The 23,852-nt window shown below is 38.1% G+C and overlaps 1 protein-coding gene across 4 annotated transcripts; it reads left to right on the forward strand.

The window, feature by feature from the left end:
* Window positions 1-105: 105 nt before the first annotated feature.
* On the forward strand, window positions 106-23,852 carry slc6a16a (solute carrier family 6 member 16a). Of its 4 annotated transcripts, none has more exons than XM_037544482.1 (12): window positions 106-381; window positions 11,716-11,947; window positions 12,446-12,603; window positions 13,878-14,004; window positions 15,277-15,452; window positions 15,673-15,783; window positions 16,838-17,079; window positions 17,210-17,387; window positions 17,721-17,922; window positions 19,333-19,492; window positions 20,456-20,618; window positions 21,236-23,852. In XM_037544482.1, exons 2-12 carry the CDS (start codon window positions 11,716-11,718, stop codon window positions 21,569-21,571), a joined length of 2,085 nt encoding a protein of 694 aa, XP_037400379.1. In that variant the 5' UTR covers window positions 106-381; the 3' UTR covers window positions 21,572-23,852. The 4 variants fall into 4 exon arrangements, with proteins under 4 accessions (XP_037400379.1, XP_017542194.1, XP_017542201.1 ...); XM_017686705.2 differs by having other exon boundaries at window positions 106-371; XM_017686712.2 differs by having other exon boundaries at window positions 106-366.

The following is a 23,852-nucleotide window of genomic DNA, read 5'->3' on the forward strand; positions in this document are numbered from 1 at the left end:
TTACATTTTTTAAAGGGATACTGCCCCAGTGTGTTCTGCCCTCTTGCCCCGCCCCAACCAGTATATTGTGCGGGGTGGAGGCCGAGCTCCGATCCACGTGGCCACACCTCCTCCAGCAGAGCTCCAATCAAAAGCAGCGAGGCGTCGCGGCTCTAAAGTTTGGTGACTTATCAGCTCGAAACACAGCAACGTGGCTTCGAAGTCAAACTGAACTTGAGCGAATGATGAACAGATAAATCCACCTGAGCTGGCAACACAGAGGCAACCGGGCAAAGAAACAGCCGCACAGGAGAAGCTGAAGACAAATATCCAGAGAGTGAGTGTGCGCGAGCGCGCAGAGAAACCCCCCCGCCACCACAGGAGGAGGTGAGGTAAGCAGCTGTAAGCCAACAGGGGCATTTCTAGTCTCTACATGCACTGCATTTCTTCTTTTTCAGTTTCTATAGTCATTGCATTGCATTACACATCAGAAAGTAATAATTAATGATGTTTTACATCAGGAGGCCTACACTTTCTGCACTTGCCTTCTTTGGAATCAGGTGAATATATTGGTTCAGATGTGGTAAGCAATGATCTGCCTTAAGCAAATAAATATTTAACAGATTTTTTTGTACACTGAGATTTGGTACATTGGAACATTGGCTAAGCCAGCTGTCAGATTGTCAGGCTGGAGACATTGGACAAGGAAAGGGACAGCCCCAGTGTGACGGTGTAAAGCCTTAAAAAAGGAGTCTGTGGTTACAATGAAATCGTAATAGCGATGCACTGATCCAACATACCTGACTGGTATCAGCACCAACACTAACCTTATTAAACAGCTGAGATATTGGCCAGATGTGACCTGTCCATGTTTTTTAGTCATGATCATTGTTGAACTAAAGTAAGTTTTATAAACGTTTCCAGAACTGTATTTCAACTAATTGTGATATCCAAGTGTCTGTAAGAGTTAATGAACCGATATTCAGGTAACTGTGGAGAAGGATAAAAGCTTGTAGCACTCCTTTTTAGTTAAAGTAGTTCAGTAGCACAAAAGCCTGCAGAGGAACACATTTGATAGCATGGTCTATGACTTGAAGAGAGCCATGGGAAATCAATGGGTTTCATGTTGGATAAGTAATGGATGCTGCCACTTCAGATGAGCTAATGAGCGAACACTAGAGCTGTCTGCGTTGTTGCATGCTGAATAGGTTTATATATATATATATATATATATATATATATATATATATATATATATATATATATATATATATATATGGCAATATGGGAAGGGGACGTATGTCTATATTGACCCACATACTGATAGTGAAAAGTATGGTTTGAGTGGACAAAGAATCTTCAAGGATGCAGAAATTACAGAAATTAGTTCGGTTTTGGGGTCACAACATCTCCTCAACCACAATCAAACACCACTTATATAACCACAAACTGTTTTGGGAGGTTCCAGAAGAAAGTCTCAGCTGTCAAGGACCAACAAACAGAACACAAACACAAGCATTTACTGGAACTTTGAGTGGGACAGTGGTCTGCTGTCAGATGAAACCAAAATTGAGCTCTTAGGCAAGAAACACTGAAGATGAGTTTGGTGGTGTAGACACAAAGATAGCCGTGCAGAAAAGTAGCTCATCCCCACTGTGCAGTGTGCTGGTGGATCTGTAATACTGTGGGGCTGCTTTTCTTCCAAGGGCCCTGAATGATTTATCCAAAAGAAATTATATCACAGACTCAATCAAGTATCAGCAGAAATAAAATCAACACCAGGAAGCTTAAACTGGGCCATAGTTTGGATCTTCCAGCAGGACAATGATCCAAAGCATTGCTAACTAGGCTAACTACTCTAGCTGATGTCCAGAAAGAAGGAAAATATATTTCTCTGACAAACTAATTCAAATAAAATCAAATCAAATCGCATTTATTGTCACATCACATTTACACAGGTGGAAAGTGAGTGAAAATCTTAGGTGCATAGCCGCCATATAGAATTTAAATAAAAAAAATAGATAAATATCTAAGAGGAAAAAGAAAGATATACACACACACACACACACACACACACATATATATATATATATATATACATGTGTGTGTGTGTGTGTGTGTATCCATCCATCCATTATCTAAGCCGCTTCTCTGTCAGGGTCGCGGGGGGGTGCTGGAGCCTATCCCAGCAGTCTTCGGGCGGAAGGCAGGATGTTTGTATATATATATATATATATATATATATATATATGTGTGTGTGTGTGTGTGTGTGTGTGTGTGTGTGTGTGTGTGTGTGTGTGTGTGTGTGAGCGTATATTGGGATCTTACTTCGTATACATGTGTTCTTTCCACTCTCACATAGCAGTACATATGATTCTCAAATTATCAATTATTATCAAACTACAAACTTATTATCAATTAAACATCAGGTGAAAAAACAGAAAACATGTATTTAACAGAAGATTAGATAGATTTGTTAATAGAAGCCTTGTCCAGCCTTTTCCTTTATTACAGTTTCCTATTCTTTTCAGGAGACTTGCTTTTAGTTTTCTAAAGAAATGTGCAGCAATATTTTTCCTTCCAAGTTCAGTCTTAGACATTGGTTGAGTTTTCTGATCCAAGTAATCAAAAGCACGTTCAATGAAATTGAGATAAAGACTCCTGACTGGGGCTGTCAGACCTTTGTTCTGAGAACAGTAGCAGTAATTTCTCAGTAATAGCTTCTGTAAAACTTCACATCCTTTCAGACCCAAAGCGCTGATTTGTCTTCTCACAGTGGAAGGATGGGCAGAAACACCTGTGGATTTTTTCAGATCTGAAGCAGCTTGATTTTCTCTTCTCTCTCAAAGAGGAAAGCTTCACTGTTCATCTGATAGTTTTGGTGGTCTGTCAGGTCTTTCACAGTTGTTAAGAGTTTTCTCTGTATTTTTAAAAAATTCTTTAAACTTCAGCTTTGAAAATTCCTGTTTTTTCATTTATTTTCCTTTCTCATTCTCCATTCTTATGCAAATGGTTTATCTTCTATCTAATCCCCTTAGAAATCTCTCCTGAAAAACGAATAATTCACACTTAATGGACGTTTTGATTGTAAATTATATAAATAAAGTGCAACTTTTGTACAGTCTTGTAAATACACATCTGCATACATAGAAAATAGTCCTCTGGAGATGTCTACAGAGAACCCAGCCAATGAAAGGACCTGCTCAGTGGTAATGGCAGAGCACCGAAGCTATCAAAATAAAGGAGAGTAACATTAGTGTCGTCATTGCCATGTTGAGTATTTGGAGTGTCTGTACAGCAGTGTAAAAGGTTTACACTATTGTTAGAGTAATGGAAAGTCACTTGAGATCATTGTGTTGTATGTCAATGCATTGCGCGTATGCACTGAAGTTTGAGAAGTTTCTGAACACATGCTGGCAACATCATTCTGGATACTGGTCACTTGACCACTACAAGGCTATATATAGAAATAGAGGAGAAGGGGTGTTAAGGAATTTGCAGTATTGTGGACAGAGGTATGCTAGAAGTAAAAGAAGACTGCTATAGTAAGAAAAGGACTGACTTATGTAGTTTTAAGATAAATTACTTTTTTCACAGTTCCAGCATTTGTGTCAAGGTAAGAGGCACCTTCAAATCATTCCATGCCCCTATCAACACACACTGTAACTCTCTCACTCTTTCCCCTCCCTCTTTCTTTCCTGCTGTTCCTTTTGCCTCTCTGTCAGTCAGTCAGTAAGGTTAGAAAGACCCTGTTGCTGACGCAGTGACCCACCCCCTTCACACCCCCTGTTACTCCCTTTCTCTCTCTCTTTCTCTCTTTGCCAGACAGTGTTCTGTACTTTTCCACTCTCACATGGGCGTACATGGGATCCCTGTGCTAAGACCTATCTCAAATTAAAGGGAAACATGTACAACACATTAGGTACTCCTTATCTTCTACCTTTAGTGTACCGACTATACTGCGTACAATTGCGGAGCAGTTCTAATAGGTAAACTTACCATGGACACTCATGGGAATTCCACCAATATCTCTGCAAAATTCAGTTGTTATGATGTAAACAAATGAATCTAGAGCAGTTTTATGTAAAGTGCACTATTCTATTGAAACCTCACATCGTTCACTCATGACGTTCAAAGTATTTAATGCTTGCTGTGACAGAAAGTTATTACATGAAATGGTGACAAACGCTCAACCTGATTTTTGAAACATTGTTTTATTTTTTTAAATACATCCATGATGGAGAGCTACATGCAAGCAAAATATCACCCAAAGAAAAACAAAAGACGTGCAGGATGACTGTTTATTTTGGATGGCAAATAAAATGCCTGTATCTGTGTTGAAGACAATGAAACCCCTGTAAGCCCACCACTGGAAAGAAATCCAAGTCTGTACATTTCTCTACTACAATGCATCATTGCACATCAAAACCACTCTGAATTCCTCTGTTTTCATCTCAACAACTGAATTTTGCAGACATTTTGAAAATTCTTGGTGAAACATGGTTCTTTAAAGATATGTCTGTTAAAAGGTTCTTTGGGGAACCAAAAGTGGTCCTTCTATGGCTGGGGTGGGGAACCGGGAGCTGGAGTCCAGCTGAGTTTGTTCATTTCCCTGCTCTAGCACACTAGCCAAACCTGCCACATAACTGATGAGTTGAATCAAGTGTGCTTGAGTAGCAAAATCATCAAACTCTACAGGGACCCTGCCCTTCAGGACTTAAGTAAAGTCTCTCAACGGTTGACTTTTCACGAGGCTGAAGCTTCTCATTCACAGCTTCTTGTTCAAATGTTCCCGTTCCGCCTTGAAATGGTGTCTGAGGCACCAGAATGTAACTGCTGCCCCATTTAAGGTGGAATGGAAAATTCAAACAATAAGCATCAGTGGTTTCTAAGTTCAACTTGCAGGCCATAGAGAAGTGTGTTGGTGGGCGGAGCTAAAAACAAACTAGTGGGATTCAGGAATGATTATGCAAACTATGTGCTATCAACTTTTATTCCATGTAAGTATGCTTACTATTCAAAGAATACTTGCATTCTTACCATTGAAGTAGTACAGTTTTCTGAAAGATTTTGCTAATACACACTAACAGGTAAAAAGGTGAGCCTAGTCTTAAGCATACTTGTGTAGGGGCTAATTAGTTGGTTACATGGCAAGCCAATTACCAATTTCTCAGTGGACATTTTGTTGTTTTGGACTTGCCTCAGTAAGAAACCATCTGTTCCAATAGGAGTGCCACTTCATTCAGCTTTACTAATTGCGTCCCCATGAGAGCATTAGTCATGATTCAATTTGCTTACTGCTCTTTTTTAATATCATCAGGCCAAAGTAAACTCCATTATGGAACTGAAGTGGGTCTTTATGAAACTACTACTAAATGTCAATTGAGGAAAAGTTTGTTTAGCTTACAAAATGTCTTACAAATGCAAATAAATCCTTCTTGTAATCAACTAGACTCAATTTTTAGAATCCGAGAATGAGGTCATTATATAGTAGGAGTGGGAATCTCTAGGCACTTTTACAATTCAGTTATGATTCAGAGGCTGTGATGTGATTATAAAATGATTATCGATGCATCTTTTTTTTCTGCACAGGATTTCTTTTTTTCTCACTGTGTGAGGACTTGGTACTTTTAAAGCAAAGTATTTGTAATGATCCATAATGAATTTATTTTAATTCTAATATCTTTTATCAAATGGAAGGGATGTGGCAAGTAAACTGGAAAGGTCTTATTCATTGCTATTGATTGGAGCACATCAGATGCAGGCTGCCACTCGTGTGATAAAATCCACTGTTACGGTGACATAAGATCCAGTGGCATGTTACAACTATCATACCCATTTTCTTTTATATTTTTCTTGATTTTGTAACTTTGGTTTTGGTCTCATTGTAGAGAGTGGGGCATCGCTGAGTCAGTAAAATGTCTTCAAGATGGGACACTGTATCTCGGCTCCAAAGTGTGCAACATAGCGCAAAAGCCTTGGCTCTCAAGGACTGAGAACTGTTGTTCAGATTTCAGGTTACATAGCAACGCACTCTCACCTGGTTAGTAGTGAAAGAAAAGGCAAAGAGAGAGATGAAGATGAGAACATGAACATCTGGAGATGAATGGACTTATTTGCATTTATAAGAACTGCAGTTGGTTCAAACACAAAAATGTAGTGAAGCTGAAGTCAGCTTCTCTTTCGAATTTCCCTGTTCCACCTTAAATGGTGCCACGTTTACATTCTGGCGCCGCAGGCACCATTTAAAGTGGATAAGGAAAATTCAAATAAGAAGCGACTTCAGCCTCATAAAACAGTTGAATGTTGAGAGATGTTTTACAAGAAACTATTCTGCTTTTGAGGTAAAGTGTCCTGGCGGAGTTGGGAGGAAAGTGGCTATAGCTAAAGCTTAAAGCAGAGCAAAGCAAGTCTGCATTTTTGATAATTTTTTTTTTTTATAATTCCCCCATCCCTATTGTATATGCACATCAAAATCCATTCATTGGAGTTGGGGCTGTTTATGCTAGTTGAGGCTTCTGCCTTCTGCTTGTTGTTGAATTCTGGTCTGGTGAGAAGGAACTACACAGATCTGCTTCATCCACCTCATTTTTCATTAATATTTGCATAAATATTTGCATATTTGTGCTGTTTTACAGTCATAGACATTGAGTTTGAATCACATAATTATACAGTTATCTCAGGAGAGGTAACTACCTTTTTATGTTGGTTTGTTTATTTTAGCTTTTGTTTTCACATTCTTCTCTTGGGTGTGGTTTCACATTGCCCTCACTTTGGCTAATTTGTCATAGATTGCATCAACGTAGTGCATCCTGTTTTGATAACATCTAAGAACATGACCAGTACTAACAGGGCCATCTTAAAGAGTGAGCAGAGCCCAGAGTGAGTCAGCCAGGTTGCATGAGCTGTGCCCCTTCACATGTTGCTACCTAGCTGCGAGAATGAAGAGTGCACAAGCTTCCTCCGAGACACGTGAAGCACCACTGCTGATAACACATCCTCTCAATGCACTTGATGAAGAGTATTAACTGCCAATTCTGTTAGGTCAGCTAATAGACACCTGTTTTGGCAATCACTGCGTTGACTGTTGGGGTGCGAAAGAGGGTCATTCTGTGGCATTGTCATTGATCAGACCTGCGTTCTCCCAACAATAGTGCTAACTATTAAATTATTTAGTAACTGGCATATTTTGAAGGTCATTGTTTCTAAATTTTGCATGTAAATGCCAAAACTACAAAAAACTATTCTACAATAATGCTAGTTTCTGCTAGCACCTTTATGAGATTTTAGTACTATGTTGGCTCTAAGCTAATGGCATTTCACAGTAACATTATTGGTTATTCCAGATTAAACACAGACACATCAGTCTCATTTGAAACTTGTGACAGACATATTACCGGATACCTTGTATGTAGCAGTTTTACAGGGACTCCCTGGCATAGACCTATCAATGTTTTCCCTTTCTAATGACCGACTGAAATGCATTGGTTAGACTAGGTTACCACTCATACTCCCAGTCAGTGACTTTTTCCCCTCACCAAATTGTTCATTGTACATCAAAATGTGATTTCTTTATTACACTGTCACTTCCTAATTAAGTGCTTAATCTGACATGTTAGCTCACTACATTCTATCTCCTCAGATACCAAGAAAAATAAATCCTGATTGGATATTTCAGTTGGGTGTTTCAGTATTTGAACTCTTTTGCGTCTAACCAACTTTTAACAGTGAAATAAGAGTACAGCTACAACACTTGCAGAGTTTAAAGACAATAAATACATTTATTGGAAGGTCTCTGAAAGCTTCTCGCTGTCTACTTCACACTAGGGTTATTGTTAGTGTTTTGAAATTTTAATTAGTTGTTATTTTTATTTCATTTTCATATTAGTTTTTGATTCTAGTTTAGTTTTGAAGGTGTGTTAATAGTTTTAGTTTAGTTTTTATTTTAGTTTTTATTTAGTTTCAGTTTTAGTTTTTAGTATTATGAAGAAGAGTAGGATTTGAATAAAATGAACACAAGAAAACACTGAGCTCAGTTTGGCTCCAGCTTTCCTTGAAGGCAAACACAGAAGAGTTCCACTTCTAAGCTTTCATTCATGCTCTGAATGAAAAAATACCTACCTTGTTTGGTCTGGACTTTTCAGTTAGGTCCGAACCAAAATAGCAGGTGTGAAAGGTGTCTGGTGCTGTGGTTCAGATAAAAGGACCAAAATTTGGTCTGAACTAAAGAGATGAAAGTGAAAGTGAAAAAGTGAAAACACTTTTTATTGGATGGTTTGGACTTTATTATTATTAGACCAATTACAGAAAGCTGAGGCAGGCTGCTATCAGCCAATAAACAATAGAAGAAGTAAAAGAACCGGAAGAGAAGTAGCTGTGATAGCACATGAGAAGAGGAGGAAATAATTCATTGTAATTTGGGCCAAAGAAAAAGTCAAAAGCCAACTTGACAAAATGCATAAAAATGCCAAAACTTATACCTGTTGGGACTAATAAGGGTCACTTAATTCATTAATTCATTCATTTTCACTGAGAGGATGAGAGAGAGACCACAAACCAATCAATATTAAGTATAGGGAGACACAGCCCACATAGGTAAAGATGACCAGTTGTAGGTGTGTCATGCAAAGTTCTTTAGTGCACTCACTAAATTGCAATGTGAAACCAAAACTAACCAGATGAAATGTATGCAATTTAACAAAAACATGAACCTTGTTTCGGAACCTTGGACTGGACTTTCAAAACACCCCTAGTGTTCGTGTCCGTGAGAAGTTTCGAGTACAGTCAACAAGCATTTTTTTTTCACTGTTCACTAGTTTTTGTTTTAGTAATGGTTTTAGTTAACTATACTAAACCTGCTACATACTGGGCTATTAGCATTATTATAATAATTTTTAAACTAATGTTGCCTATGCAGAGGCTTGGACTTGTCTCATGTAAATACGCTGATATGTTTGAATTGCCTTACTACACTTCACGCAAAGAGTGAAAAATAAAGTCATTCACATGATCCATGGTGGGGAGCAGAAAAGGGGAAAAAGAAAATAATTAAAGGAGACACAAAGGAGAGAGCAGAAGCATGAGCAAATGAGGAAAAAGACACATGAGAGTGAAAAAGAAAGATTTAGATGCTTTTTTTATTCTTTCCCCCTGTGGTGCATAAAGTTCCTGCTGTGGCTGAAGTATTTGTATAAGGAGGCACCTTCACGTTCAGAGAATTTTCACATGCATGTACACGTACATACACACACACACACACACACACACACACACACACACACACACACACACATACATACATACAACTTCATGTTACATAATCTGTATATACTGAGTCTACAGAGATCTACACAGATCACGTTCTGTTTTTCCAAACCTTTTAGCTTTGCTGATTACATGTCTGAAAATGTTCAGGATTAGATTTAACTCCACAAAATCACAGCATTCCCACAAGAAGATACAGTGATTCATGATCCAGCGCCCTTGCAAAACCTCCACCGTATTACCATTATATGTAGTAAAACTAGTAAAACATTCAAATATCCAAATCAGGAAAAAAAGATTACCGACTCTTTAAGTTGGTTCAATGTAGCCACAATTACCAGAAATACAGTTAGTCATCTTGAAATGATGATTCAGTCCAAAAAAGGTTTACATGGTTCCCCCCTTGCCACAAATGTAGGTATCAGAAAAGATGTGTTTGAAGTTCTTCTTCTTTACTGTTGCGCTGTAGCTAAAAGCTAAATTAGCTAGCAATGGAAAGTAATGGAAACTTGCAGTGGCTGCTTGGCTTCTTGCAAACTGCAGCCTAAATCATCAAACATTTGACTCAGATTGTGCTGTGTCATTTAGTCATTTCAAGTACAGTTGCTGGTGTAGTTTCTGTCACTGTATGACATAACCTTTATCTGTAAAAGTGAACAAAAGGAGGTTGCATAGATAAAAAAAAAAAATATTGTCCATTTAGCATTTGGCAGACTTTCTTATCCAGAATAACTTAATTATGTTACTTAGCGTTAGGAGTCTTGCTTAAGGACCCTTGTTGGTGTAGCGTGATGTACCTGCCCTGACTGGGAATCAAGGCTCTCTCTACTGTATGGAGTATGCAGTATTACACAGTATGCTATACCAACTTCTATATATAGATGATTATACGTCATACAAAATGTTATTTGGTGGGGTATCATTTTACATGGCTGGCCAACTACATATGGGTTAAGGTGAAGATTTAGACAAACATTGCATTAACCGCTTAAATGGCCCCACCAGCAGGCCCAAAGTTCTATCACACACTTCTATAACCTTCGAATACCTTAGTTGGTTTTCATTAAAGTCCCTGTAGTTACTGAATAATAAGCTTTAGTGTGGAATTAACATTGAATTTTAAGGGGTTAGCTGCTTTGGCTACCTGCAAGTTATCTTTCACTTATTCAGGCAGCCCCATCAGACATCAGACATGCCCTAGTAAAGCAGTGGCATTGGGAGTGTGGCGTGTGTTTTTTTTTTTTTTACTTTGCTGTGAATGTTGCAGTGTGCATCATTTGTAAATCTTCAAGTGTGATTGTTATCTGAGATTTGAGAGTACAACCCTCATATTACAACTGCAAACCCTAGCTTACCTCATTTATGTATTAAAGGGGAATTCCAACCATTTTTCAGAATTGTTCTGTGAAGTTCAGCCTTTGAGTTGTAAACAAGGCTACTCAGAGAGGTTTGATGAGAAATAGTTCTTTATAAAGAAACTTTCTCAGATTTATTTTCAATGGTGGGAAAAGTAACCAGGGGTTGTAATGTCTACAAAACAAATGCAACCACATATACTATCCAAAAACACCAGTGAGCCTACACATGCCTGTTGAGTTTTTACATGTAATATTGGTAAATCTTTCACAAATATTTTTTATTTAGGTATGACGTTGCCTTAGTATGCCCTCCATGTACCCTTCTGCTGTAAGTGGAATTTTTTTTTGATGTTTTAAACCTAAAATTGTGTCTCACAGCTATTGCAAAACACTGTCTCAGACATCAGGAAAAGTGTTGAGAACTATATATTTAGTGTAATAATTTTATGCAAGGGAGTTTTTAGAGGCATTAAACTCTTGAGACATCTGGTTCCTATCACCACCTCTGTGAGCAGTTCAGACTTCGGAAGTTTCTGTATGATGGAACATTTCACACCATGTCTTTGTTTACATTTTAACCATTTAATAATACAGTTCATGTTTAAGTTCTTTGAGTGGTTACAAACTGTCAAAACAATGCCTGTAGTCCTAAACTATGAACTGAACATGTGAATAGCAAATACCAAGTGCAACCTGAGAAACATGAATACATGATTTTTATTACAAATCAACTTATATTTATTATTATATCTTGTATATGTAATGGGTTTATGAAATTATAGTTTGTCTTACATTCATGTACATTTTCTTTTGAGACAAGACTAGATTTATATGGTTTTATTCACACAGTATTATTGCCTAGAAATGTAGACTGCAGATCCTTTCTCATTGTCTTGTGATACTGAAGAGAAGGAAGGAAACACATAATTCGTCCTTTCTGAAATACAGTAGGCCTACATTGACTCATAATCTGAGACACATCCACAAATCATGCTTATATAATATCCATAATATAAAAATTTGTGCTGCCATATTCTATGACATATTGCTTCACATATCGCAAATGAAGCCCATTTATCTCCATTAAGATCCAACCATGCTCTCTTCCTTCTAGATGGAGAAGCCCCCGTTGCCTGGTGACGAGGATGGTCCTGGGCTGGAGGAGAGCCACTCTACAGTGGCTCTGATGTCAGAAGGTGGGGCAGAGTCTGTTGAGGCAAGGGAAGGTGGTGAGGATCGCCCAGCATGGGACAGTAAATTGCAGTATGTCCTCGCTCAGGTGGGCTTCAGCGTAGGCTTGGGCAACGTGTGGAGATTTCCCTACCTTTGCCACCAGAATGGAGGAGGTACAAGTTTGTGTATCTCTAAGTGTGTGTGTCAATATTCAAAATGAATCAAAACTACTTTTATGAGTTTTCATGCTATAGGTACAGTGCATTAGTGCTGCATACTATACACTTGTATGCGAAAGTTTAGCCCCCCCCTCCAATGACGTTTTGTTGATTTTTTCTAAGTGCAAATAAAGAACATCCTCTACAGAGAACATACTTCTGCACATTTTAATGCACAATTACTGATTATTTGCTGCATTCAACATATCGGGGGAAAATTAAACCATATAAATTTAAATAATTTATATTTTTAAATTTACACATTTTATATTTTTTGTTTTATTAATTCCCCTATACGTTAAACTTAGCAAATAAATGTAAATTGTGCACAACAATAGGAAGAAAAACGCCATATCTATCTATCTATCTATCTATCTATCTCTCTCTCTCTCTCTCTCTCTCTCTCTCTCTCTCTCTCTCTCTCTCTCTCTCTCTCTCTCTACCTCTCTACAGGGGCGTTCATGGTCTTGTATGTGATGTTGTTGCTGGTGGTGGGAGTTCCTCTCTTCTTCATGGAGCTGGCCGCTGGTCAGAGTATCCGACAGGGCAGCATTGGAGTCTGGAAACACATCTCACCTCGCCTTGCCGGCATAGGCTACTCCAGCTGCATGGTAACGCACACTCACTTGATTGCTATTAATTGGAATTCAGTGTTTAACAGTATTTGTTTTGATCAGAGGTTAAATTGGGCCAGAGCTCCCTGGAGCTGAGCTCTAACACCTTTGGTTTGTGTGAAAGTCAAATGGAGCTGAGCTCTGGTGCTGTACATTGATGCAAATGTGAATTGTTTCCAAATATTACTGAAATTTATTTAACTATGGGCTGTGCTAACCCCTTAAACAGCCAGCACTCACCGGTGGGCCCAGAGTTTTGCTACACTCTACTATAACCTAAGAACAGCTCAGCCAGTTGGCAGTAAAGTTCCTGTAGTATTTGAATAATAAGCCCTAGTGTGTAATAAGTCTGGGATTTTGAGGGGTTAGACCTCTAAACATTCATATTCTAACAGTCTCTGAATGTCAGATGGGTGGCATCATGGTTTGAAACTGTTTTGCTGCTTTGCTAGTTTAAACTCTAGTGTAATTTTGTCAGAAAGTAATCAGACAATATTTTCATATCCTATTGTGAAAAGAATATTTTCATTATATCATTGCTGAGAAAATCTTACTGCATCATTTAAAAAATGTTCCCACATTGTTGACACCCATTGATAAAATAGGGCTCCCCCACTTCCGAAATCTGTTTTGCTCCTTGTTGTGGTCAGTGTGTTGTTCACTGTAAACTTATAATGAAGTAGTAAATACAACATTATAAAATTAAATTTAGTCCATTTTAATATCAGCTCACTAAAAATCTTTTAAGCAATTTTAAAACTGGATTTGGCTTCAAGACACTATGCACAAATAAAGTGTGGTATTTGTGTAAGGGGGAAAGCTGTGGAATTTCATTAGAAATAGTTTCAGATGAGTGTTTGTTGTAGACATTTTAAATGACCCACTCATGGTCAGGTTTTATTGGTCAGACATTAGCCATAGCTCCGGATGAGGCCACTGTCTAGCACTGCTTTCTAAAATTAGACACTTCAGTAAGCGTCAGTGGTGTAGGTAACAGCTCATACACAGAAAGACTCCTGCACGTGCAGTCTTGTGTGTGTGTGTGTGTGTGTGTGTGTGTGTGTGTTTCTCTGTGTGATCAGGTCAAGTATTTACTTCGTCAGTAATTGGAGAGCAGTATTTAAGTGTTCAGACTTGCTCAGACTGTATGTGTGGGTGAGGAAGTGCTGGTGTATGATTGCACTGTTATATAATAGAAACCCACTCTATATTTAAACATATTAACATACCTTGTCTATGTGTCTATTTCTCATTCTCTCCTTCTCTCTCAGGTATGTTTCTTTGTGGCTCTGTACTATAACGTTATCATTGCCTGGTCTCTATTTTACTTGGGGAACTCCTTTCAGTACCCATTACCATGGCAACACTGTCCTGTGGAACTAAGCAGCAACCAGACAGGTATGTCTCCAGATATAGTACATAAAGTCATATGCAAAAGTTGAAATACAAATTCAAATGATGTGTTCTATTAATTCTCTACATGAAAATACGTTGATGGGCATGGCCATAAATATGTCATTTTTCTTCGAATTTTATAGCACAATGTTTGAAATATTGGGGGAAAAAAAACATAAAACATAATATGTGCCATAACTATTGCCACATTTTATGTTTTACTTTTTTTTCTTCTAATATGTTACATTCAATAAATTAAGAGTGATTGCGTATTAAAATGTGAAGAAGTGCATTTGAAGATGCATTTATTTATGACTCAAAAAAAAAGCAAACAAAAAAATATTTGCTGATAATTTGACTCAGGGGTGCCCAAATATTTGCAAATGACTGCATGTCTCTATATGTATTGCAAAGTCATTAAATCAATCAATCATCACTCCTTAATATACAACATGTACCAAATCCCCTGTAAAAACACCACAAAGGCACAGTTTATCAGAGGTTTATCTTCAGTGGCAGTTGTATTTAAAAAATCAGTTTTCTTGTATCAGTCTGAAGACAAAACTTTAGTTTTTCTGTTTTCTTTCACCCTGTTCTAATACATCTTCTGAGTTCTGATTACATCTCTGTGCATCAGTGAGCAGGAAAAATAATATTAACCACTAATGACATGGTTCTCCTCCACCTCCCACCACCCCCACTTATCATGCAGTGAAATCGCTCAGACCCAAGAGATACTCCCTGATACTATACCATATCACTCTGAAATACACCACAACATGGAAGGAAAATACACTAAGATTATAGATTCCGGTTATATTGACTTAAAAATGAGGGAAGGAATACACTGCTGCATGTTTAAGGCCTTAAATATTCATTCAAAAATCAAAGCTGTGTGACAGATTTGGCAGACGTTTTACAGACTCCTCCTGACATTACAGAAGTTCTGCAGCTTGCCTGCAATTACATATTCCCACCAGATTCCCAACTCTGAGTAAGGATTTTGGTCTTTCAGTAAAATTACTCTTTTGGAGAGGTGAGATTTTCTTACAGCAGCAATATCGTCATTGTAATGTAATGAGCAGCAACCACAATATTTTTCTTGCAAAAACAATGTCGTTCCCTTTAGCCAGGTGTTCAGAATCTATATTTATATTCATACATTGATATGGATATTAAATTACTTCTGTAAGTAGGATTTGTACATCTGTGTGTATTATCTAACATGTAAGTCTTCTCTCTCTCTCTCTGTCTCTCTCTCTCTCACTCTTTCAGTGAAGGAGTGTGCTGCTAGCTCACCCACCTCTTATTTCTGGTTCCGTAAGGCTCTTGATATCTCTGACTCTCTCGATCAGTCTGGAGAGTTTAACCCCATCATAACTGGCTGCCTGCTGGCTGCTTGGGCTATAGTCTGTCTGGCTATGAGCAAGGGCATCAAGTCCTCTGCCAAGGTACTATTACAACACACTCTTACACTCTTGCACACACTTATTTGTTCATGTTACCAGTTGGCTCACTTAAATGATCTTTCAACCTGTGCCCTTGGAATATCAACTGTCAACATTCATTGTAATGTATTGTATATGATGATAAACAGTAAAGCCAACAGTAAACATTCAGTCTAAAATAATTGATGATCTTTCTCTTTCTCTCTTTGTTTTCTAATTCCAGGTGATGTACTTCTCCTCAGTTTTCCCATATGCTGTGCTGTTCTGCTTCCTCATCAGAGGACTGATGCTGGATGGAGCCATTGAAGGAATCACCTACATGTTTTATCCTAAAGTGAGTAAAAAGTAAGCGTGCACGGCTACAAGGGCTGTCCCTATCAATTGTATTGGCAATTGTGTAATCTACAGATTAATTTGACAGTTAATTAGGTTATTTTTTAAAAAATAGCCAAACTAAGATTAAATGAACAATAATGAACTATTCATAGACTTTCAAACATTTATATGCTATATATTTCAAACATAAAAAATGCTATTGGGAATAAAGATAAATATTATATATAAAATTACATAAAATCACTGTGATAAAAAAATGTGTACAAATGGTTGTGTCCAATAGGCTCTGTTTTTTGCGATAAGAGAAGGCAGTAGAAAAAACGATAATATGCATTATTTCCATGTAAATTGCAGACTAATCATTCACTAAAAGTTAAACTATAATTCTTTATTTTTTTTAAATAAAGTAATTGTAACAACCTTTAAGCTACTAGTGTCCCTTGCTTTCAAAAGAAGTGGACGCAGCCAGCCTTTTAGATAAACAGACAAATGCTAATGGTCTTTTACCCCAGCTAATGTTATTAGCCTAGCCTTTTTTTCACTGTATCTTTCAGCTCTAGAACAGCAAGCTTGTGAAGAGGTGATAAACTAATGTCAAACATGATAAATTTATTTTAAAAGTTTTATTTTATTAAGCTCATTCAAGTAGAATGTGAAAAACTTGTACTCAGCATTTTCAGCACTCTCAGTGCAAAGCATTCTAGTACAGCAGTGATATTCCATGCTGTATGGCGCAACATGACTGATGTGTGTTGGCCTGTAGTGGTAGCTTTGGATTGCAGTATGAAGAACCTTGTTTAGAATCACATCTAGGCTTCTTTAACTCTTCTTTAAATGCTGTTTAAGTGTACCACTGCTTGTGATAAGTACAAGATCATGCAAGTTGACCATTTGCTGAGCCTCTTCATAAAACGTAATAAAAACAAAGAAGTCTTTTTAACCCCTCTAAGGGCCAGTATGTGAATGCACAATTGTTCACTCACATTTTTACATAAGTAGATTTTGAATAATTTCTATTAAGTAATTAGCAACTAATTCTCTTTCTCTTGCAGTTAGAGATCTGGGGGGAGGTGCAGGTATGGCGGCAAGCAGCCACTCAAGTTTTCTTTGCTCTTGGTTTGGGCTACGGCTCCGTAATCGCTTACTCTTCATACAACCCTGTTCACAACAACTGTCACCGTGATGCCATCATGGTCTCTACTATCAACTTCATGACATCAGTCCTGGCCTCGCTTGTCGTCTTTGTGGTGCTTGGCTTCCGAGCTAAGAACATCGCCCTGGAGTGTGTTGCAGTGTAAGTATGTACGTGTGCGCACTGTTGTAATGGTGTTAACAGTGTTTATTGAAATTGCAGTATGTGTTTCCATTTCAGCCTCATTGTTGGCTGTGTTTTACATATATAATATTATTTTGTTATTTTGCAGAAATGTGGGAAGGCTGATGGAGATGGCAGCTTCAGGCTTGTCTCAGCAGTGGTGGCCGTGGTTCAACATATCTGATCCCAAATCCATTGACCTGCAGGAGTACAGGCAGTGGTACAGCCAATACGGCAGCCTGCTGCCAAACATCACTGACTGCGACCTGGAGAGAGAAATGAACAAGGTGAAGTACAATGCATTTGTGCAACTTTGCATTATGGAGGATATCTGAGTTAAGATTCATTGGTGTGAAAAAAGGAATGTGCACAAATAAGTAATAGAGCTGGATTCATTTCAACAGAAGAGGTTCTGTTATGTAATTTGAAAGAGATTTTACTGCCTAATTCATAAGGATAAATCTTTGTAATTTACCATGAACAAAATTACCATAAACAGCCTGGATTGAAGTGTCATAGGATTTGTACTCAATAACAATAACAGCACGGCACATGGTCTCTGGGTTCAGCCAATTACAGAAGATTATTTACTCCGCAGTTCTTCTGTCTTCCTCACTCAGGGAGTGGAAGGGACTGGTTTAGCATTCATAGCATTCACAGAGGCAATGGCACTGTTCCCTGCCAGTCCATTCTGGTCAGCTCTGTTCTTCCTCATGCTGCTTAATCTGGGGCTGTCCACCATGTTCGGCACCATGCAGGGCATCCTTACTCCACTCATGGACAACTTTAGACTGCTGGGCCGCCACAAGACCATACTCACAGGTACATACACACATGCTTTGGCTGTTCTGTGCTTAAGATGTCTTGTGCCTGTTACAAGAACTCTTCTGTGCTCTGTGTCTAACCACTAACCACGCAAACACAACTCTGCTATCTATAACTGCCATTTACATTATTTACACCATGGGTTGCTTAGATTTTAGTTGGCATGTAGATGCACTCAATCTATTTGGTGTATCTGTACCAGTTTGTTGGAACTACAACATGTCTGTGTCTGTTGTGACAAAGTGACCTTGTTAGGACAACAGCTTTATTATGATGTTCCTGTGTTGTGGCAAGTGCCTGTCACTACTTGAGTGATGTCAATAAATAAAAAATCAGTAATAGTATTGTACTTGCAGGATTTAAATTGTAATTGCACTGTAACAGCTTTACCGGTTGTTGATGTGTAGTATTTAAGTGCAGTGTTAAAGTGTTTTTAAATGTGCACTAGTGTTCAAAAGTTTGGAATCAGTTTTCAAGTATATAAAACTAATCTGGTGGTTCACATTTTCTAGCCTTGTACAATGTCACAAGGACACTTGGAAGAAAATTTAGACATGTCCAGAAAATGTATCAGATCTGTAGAAGTTTAGTATCCAGAAATGGCTTTATTGGGACATTAAATAAGGCAGAGAACTTTACAAAAATAAATGTAAATAGATCATTACAATACATTTGTCATCATTTTATTCGCTTCATGTTCACATGTAAATACTTTGTATTATTTAAATCCACATTGTACAAGTTATTGTACATCGCTGCTGTCGGAACGAAACCTCATATCTCCAAAATGGTAACTTTTCAGGAGATGGAAAAAAACATACATTATTTTCAACATAAGTCAATGGAACCAGACTTTTTTCAAATCATTTTTGTCCTTTTATTTTGGTCCATCTTTTATGAATTTTACCCACAATATAAAGGCCAACACGCTTTTTCAAATGATGTCAAAAACTGAAAATCCACAAAAATGGAGATACAAAGTTTTGTTCTGACAAAAGCGATTTATAAAATCCAATTATTGTTCATATAAAAAAGGTTATTACTACAGCAGGTACATCAGAACATTTGAACACTAGCGTAGCTCTCATAATATTTCTGTGTTGTATTGTTTTGTTGTGTCTGTGTAACTGTAATTGTAACACTATTTAGCTCTGACATAATGGTTGTGTTGTGTAGTTTAGCAGTGTTAATGTGCAGTTGCTTTAGTGTTTTTTGTGTTTGCAACAGTGTTGCATTGTTGAGCTACACAATTGTAGCTAATATGTGAGTGTTTGTGTTGCAGTTTTCAGTGTTAAATCAGGTTCCTGTGTGGTTTTTGTCTTGCATTGTTCAGCTGTTTTATCATAGCTCGTATGCGTTATGAGTGTTGCAGTATTAAACTAATGTTTTGTCTTGTATGCATTACAGTGTTTAGCTGTGTCCTGGGCTTTCTGATAGGGCTGCTCTTCACACAGCGCAGTGGCAACTATTTTGTGACCATTTTTGATGATTATTCTGCCACTTTACCTCTGATTATCGTCGTTATCTTTGAGACAGTCAGTGTGGCATGGATCTACGGGGCAGATCGGTAAGACTACTTCTGCAATTTCCTAATACTAAAAATGTACATACATGTTCATAGTACTGCAGTGGTGGCCATATGATAAACATTTTATTTATAATGGGGCAGTCGTGGGTTGGAGGTTAGGGAACCAGCCTCGTGACAGGAAGGTCGGCGGTTCGATCCCCAGAGCCTGACAGCACATCACTGACCCCCAACTGCACCCTGGGCGCTGCGGATTGGGCTGCCCACCGCACCGGGCAAGTGTGCTCACTGCCCCCTAGTGTGTGTGTGCTCACTAGAGTGTATGTGGTGTTTCACTTCACGGATAGTTTAAATGCGGAGGTGAAATTTCCCCATTGTGGGACTAATAAGGGTCTCTTAATCTAATTAATTAATTAATGCAGCTGTGTATACTATTCATACATGAGTCTATAATGGAACTGTGTTTACTCTTCACTGTACATTGTTTCTTTTCATTTTAATTTGATACTGTCTATTGTACATCAACAGGCCACTTCATTAAGTGCAACTACTTTGTATCATCATTCATTGTCCATTTTATCAGGTCCACTTACCATATAGGAGCACTTTGTAGTTCTACAATTACAGACTGTAGTTCACCTGTTTCTCTGCATACTTTGTTAACCCACTTTCACCCTGTTCTTCAATAGTCAGGACCCCCATAGGACCTCCACAGAGCAATACTGTCTGATCTGTGGTTGTCCTTTGGGGCTCTTGATCATTGAAGAACAGGGTAACAGAGTATGCAGAGCAACAGATGGACTACAGTCTGTAGTAGTAGAACTACAAAGTGCACCTATATGGTAAGTGAAGCTGATAAAATGGGCAATGAGTGTAGAAACTATAAGGTCAACTTAATGAAACAGCCAGTTGGTGTACATTTGATATTTCTGTTAATTCGAGCACCAAGGAAGAAATCTTGTAAAGCTGTGTTTAGAGATTAAAGATTCTGTTTATGTATTGCAGATTTCTGGATGATGTAGCAGTGATGCTGCATTGGCGCCCCCCTGTGGTTTATAAGTTCATGTGGAAGTATGTATGCCTGCTGGCTATGGTGGGTCTGCTGACTGCTAGTGTACTGCAAATTGTCTTCAAATGGCCAACTTATACAGCATGGAACCACACCACGGTAATACACAATGGCACAGTTTGTAGGACCAGCTAATTAAGGTTTTTTAGATGCTGGATGATAGGAAATTTATGTACTTCTTTTGCTCTAGCTGCCTTGCATGGTTGTGTGATTACAACCATTTATATACGAGAACATTTTTTGCCTCCTTATTGGTTATTTGTAGCTCTTAGTTATTTAAAGGGCCATTTTCTACATTTTTCTTGTATTTTTTTTTCAATGAAATTTCCGTATAATGCCTTTTTGGTTTAATACTTTTAATTCATTTTTACATTATAATTTCTTTATTCTAAGAATTAAACTTATTTTTTAATTGTGCCTAGATATATGTAAGTGATCTGTTCTAAGTGGCTGCCCAACATAAGGCCTTGTTCAAAACTCAGTCTAGCTGAAATGTTCAGAACAAACTGTTAATTTAGCTGAAATATTCAGAGATGTTGGTGAAAAAAAAACTGCAGCTACTACTTCAGTTGTCTGTATACTTAATGCTTACACAGTACATAAAAATCTTTTAATTAAAAAAGGTAAAGCAAAAGTTCTCTAAAATACGGCCCCTTTAAATCTCTCTCTCTCTCTCTCTCTCTCTCTCTCTCTCTGTCTCTGTCCTTCTCTCAAAGGGTTCTGAGACTAGCCTGGAGTATCCTGGATGGGCGTTGGTGATGCTGTCTGTGCTCATAGTCACCGCCTCTCTCCCAGTGCCTGTAGGATACCTGTATTATCTGATAACCCAGAGGCAAGATCAACCAGAAGAAGCAGGCATGACTGAGCAGCAAAGAGAACGGTACTCCAAATGCTATTCAACTGAGCCTGAACTCAGCAACCACCTCCCCATGTTGAACGAGGCCGGCAGCCGGCCGCACTCCACCTTCCTGCCACTGGGAATGGATCACTATAGGCCCCTCCCACAGCAGGAAGATGAGGATGAGGATGAGGAAGAGGACACAGAACTGTAAACAAAGTAGCCAAAGAAGCAGAGAAAGGATGACGGACGAGGGATAGAATAAGAAGGGAGAGTGGGGTATTTATTAACTGATGCTGGAGTCTTTATGGACAGACAGTAGAGGGACTTCATTTATCCTCATTATGCTAATGAATTCTATAATTATGTAATGGTGACCGTTAGCTTTCCGCACTGCACGAGAGGACACTCTTTATATAAGTGATATAATCACTGTATTTCCCTCTGTGCATGTGCCCTTAGGTGTACCCAGGTCAACTGCCAGTATTGCCTTCCTAAAGTGTCTTATTGAACACTTCAGGTACCTCACTATTTGTGTTTTTATCCCCCCAGAATAACTTTAATGCATTAAAGGAATATGTCGTACTTTTTAAAACCCAATCTCTGTCTGCTGCATCCGTAGCACAGATGATTATTTTGAAAAATGTTTCTTCTGCTTGGTAAAAGAGCAGAAATCTTATTAACTCAGAACACCCTTTGGCTTTTATTATAAGGGAGTTTTAAGTCATCAGGTTTTATGTTCTTTTGTACATGGAAATTACTGTTTGCAGTAATTGACTGTGTGCTAGATTCGTGACAGATTGCATTGAAATTAACTGGAGGATGTTTGCAAGAAAGCCATGGTTGGACGTTAGAGTTTGACAGTGACTAAAGTTAAAGGGACAAAGTATGTTTATGTGCACAATTTCTTTTTTTATTTATTTCCTTCTTGTCGGTTTATTATACATTTCAAGATGTGAATGCAGTAATAGCTAAAGTACTGTGCTAATGTTGGAGTGATAGCATGCCAGCTTTTCCAAAACTTGACACCCTTGTGGCCACACATAAACATAGAAGTGGACAAACTTTGAATAGCAGTCATACTAACTAAAGTTCCTTTGGTAAGAATTTTGACAGATTTCAAAGTTTGTTGAGAATGAAACACTCATATTTAATGGTGAAGTGCATTCCTATCTTTGGTAATCCATAGTTCTTCTTTTAAGGGTTTCCTTTTGCACTTCCTATTCTTTTCAGATGCACACTTCGGCTCTCTTTATGATGTGCCTTTGTGTTTTAAAAAGTGTCCATTATTCTATATGACACAACTGGACAAACTGACCGTGGAGAAGGAAGTAGGAAGTGCCAAATTAACTGACCACAATTTTTGCATGTCCCCCTCACCCCCCAGTCCCCCACAACTTGGAAGAACATTGAACAAAAAGGGACAAACAAGCACACAGCATGAAAACTGGACTTTTCAGGTGAATTTGTGCATTGTGACTTAAAATAATATTCTAGCCAATGAGACGCTGCCAAATTTTGCCAATTAATATTTGAAATGGGGTCATTCCAACAGTATATTAGGATACATGTATTAGCTGACATAGATATGGAAATGTCTTACCTAAGTTGTTCTGATGTAGTTTTATTCAACTTTCTAACACTAGAGCAACACAGTAAATAACTATTCTGGTTACATTCACATTTCCTTCACAAGTTTTTCTGGTATCTGGTACCAAATCAGGCAAGATAATCTAAAACTCTGCTTGATGCATATTATGCATGTAAAAAATTCAGACCTAGCTGCTCATAAAGTCAGCAAAGGTCCATGGATAAGCATTGGGAAAGATGTGTGTATGTTTTACTGAGCCTTCCCTTTTTGGAATTCATACTAATCCTCATGCTAATAATACCCAACACCACAAAACTTACCCAGTCAGAAATAGCACACATAGAGAGCACAGGCCTAAGAATAGAACCGAGGAATGCGCTTAGTCAGCCTGCACGGTCAGAGTGGACTGACACGAACAGACATGTTCCTGCATGCTGAGAAACCAATGGTTAAAGAAAAGCACAGAAGGTGCCACTTTGGTAACTGAGGTCTAATGTGTGGCACCGCAAGGCGAGAGCAGCTCACGGAAGGAATGTAACACAGAAGAATACAGTCACACCATAACACAAACACACACCTACACAAGGGCACAGACCTAAATATGTGTTCAGGCAGCTTCCACTGTGCAGCCAGTGAGACGGTAAATAAATAGTGTAGAGTGTGTACAGGCTTGGTCTGTTCTTTAAAGCCATATAAAAGTGTCTGTACATTATGTCTCAGACTTGATTGTTTAATTTTTAACAAATAGCTACACGTTAATCTCCTTTTTTATGTATTCTTTATTAGTGCATATACTTAGTTCTGTTTGACTGTTATGTGTGTGTGAGATATAAACCTTACATATTTTGCATTTTTGTGGTGAAATCCTTGTCTATATGCCAAATAAAATTTACATAGAAATATA

The sequence above is a fragment of the Pygocentrus nattereri genome, chromosome 14, assembly GCF_015220715.1.
Source record: "Pygocentrus nattereri isolate fPygNat1 chromosome 14, fPygNat1.pri, whole genome shotgun sequence".
Lineage (NCBI taxonomy): Eukaryota > Metazoa > Chordata > Actinopteri > Characiformes > Serrasalmidae > Pygocentrus > Pygocentrus nattereri.

Excerpts from the sequence above, each read along its gene's own strand:
- slc6a16a (XM_017686699.2), top strand. The coding sequence starts at position 10,906 with ATGCCCTCCATGTACCCTTCTGCT. Across the intron at positions 11,948-12,445 it reads TTGCCACCAGAATGGAGGAG|GGGCGTTCATGGTCTTGTAT; the intron begins GTACAAGTTTGT and ends ACCTCTCTACAG. Across the intron at positions 14,005-15,276 it reads ACTAAGCAGCAACCAGACAG|TGAAGGAGTGTGCTGCTAGC; the intron begins GTATGTCTCCAG and ends TCACTCTTTCAG.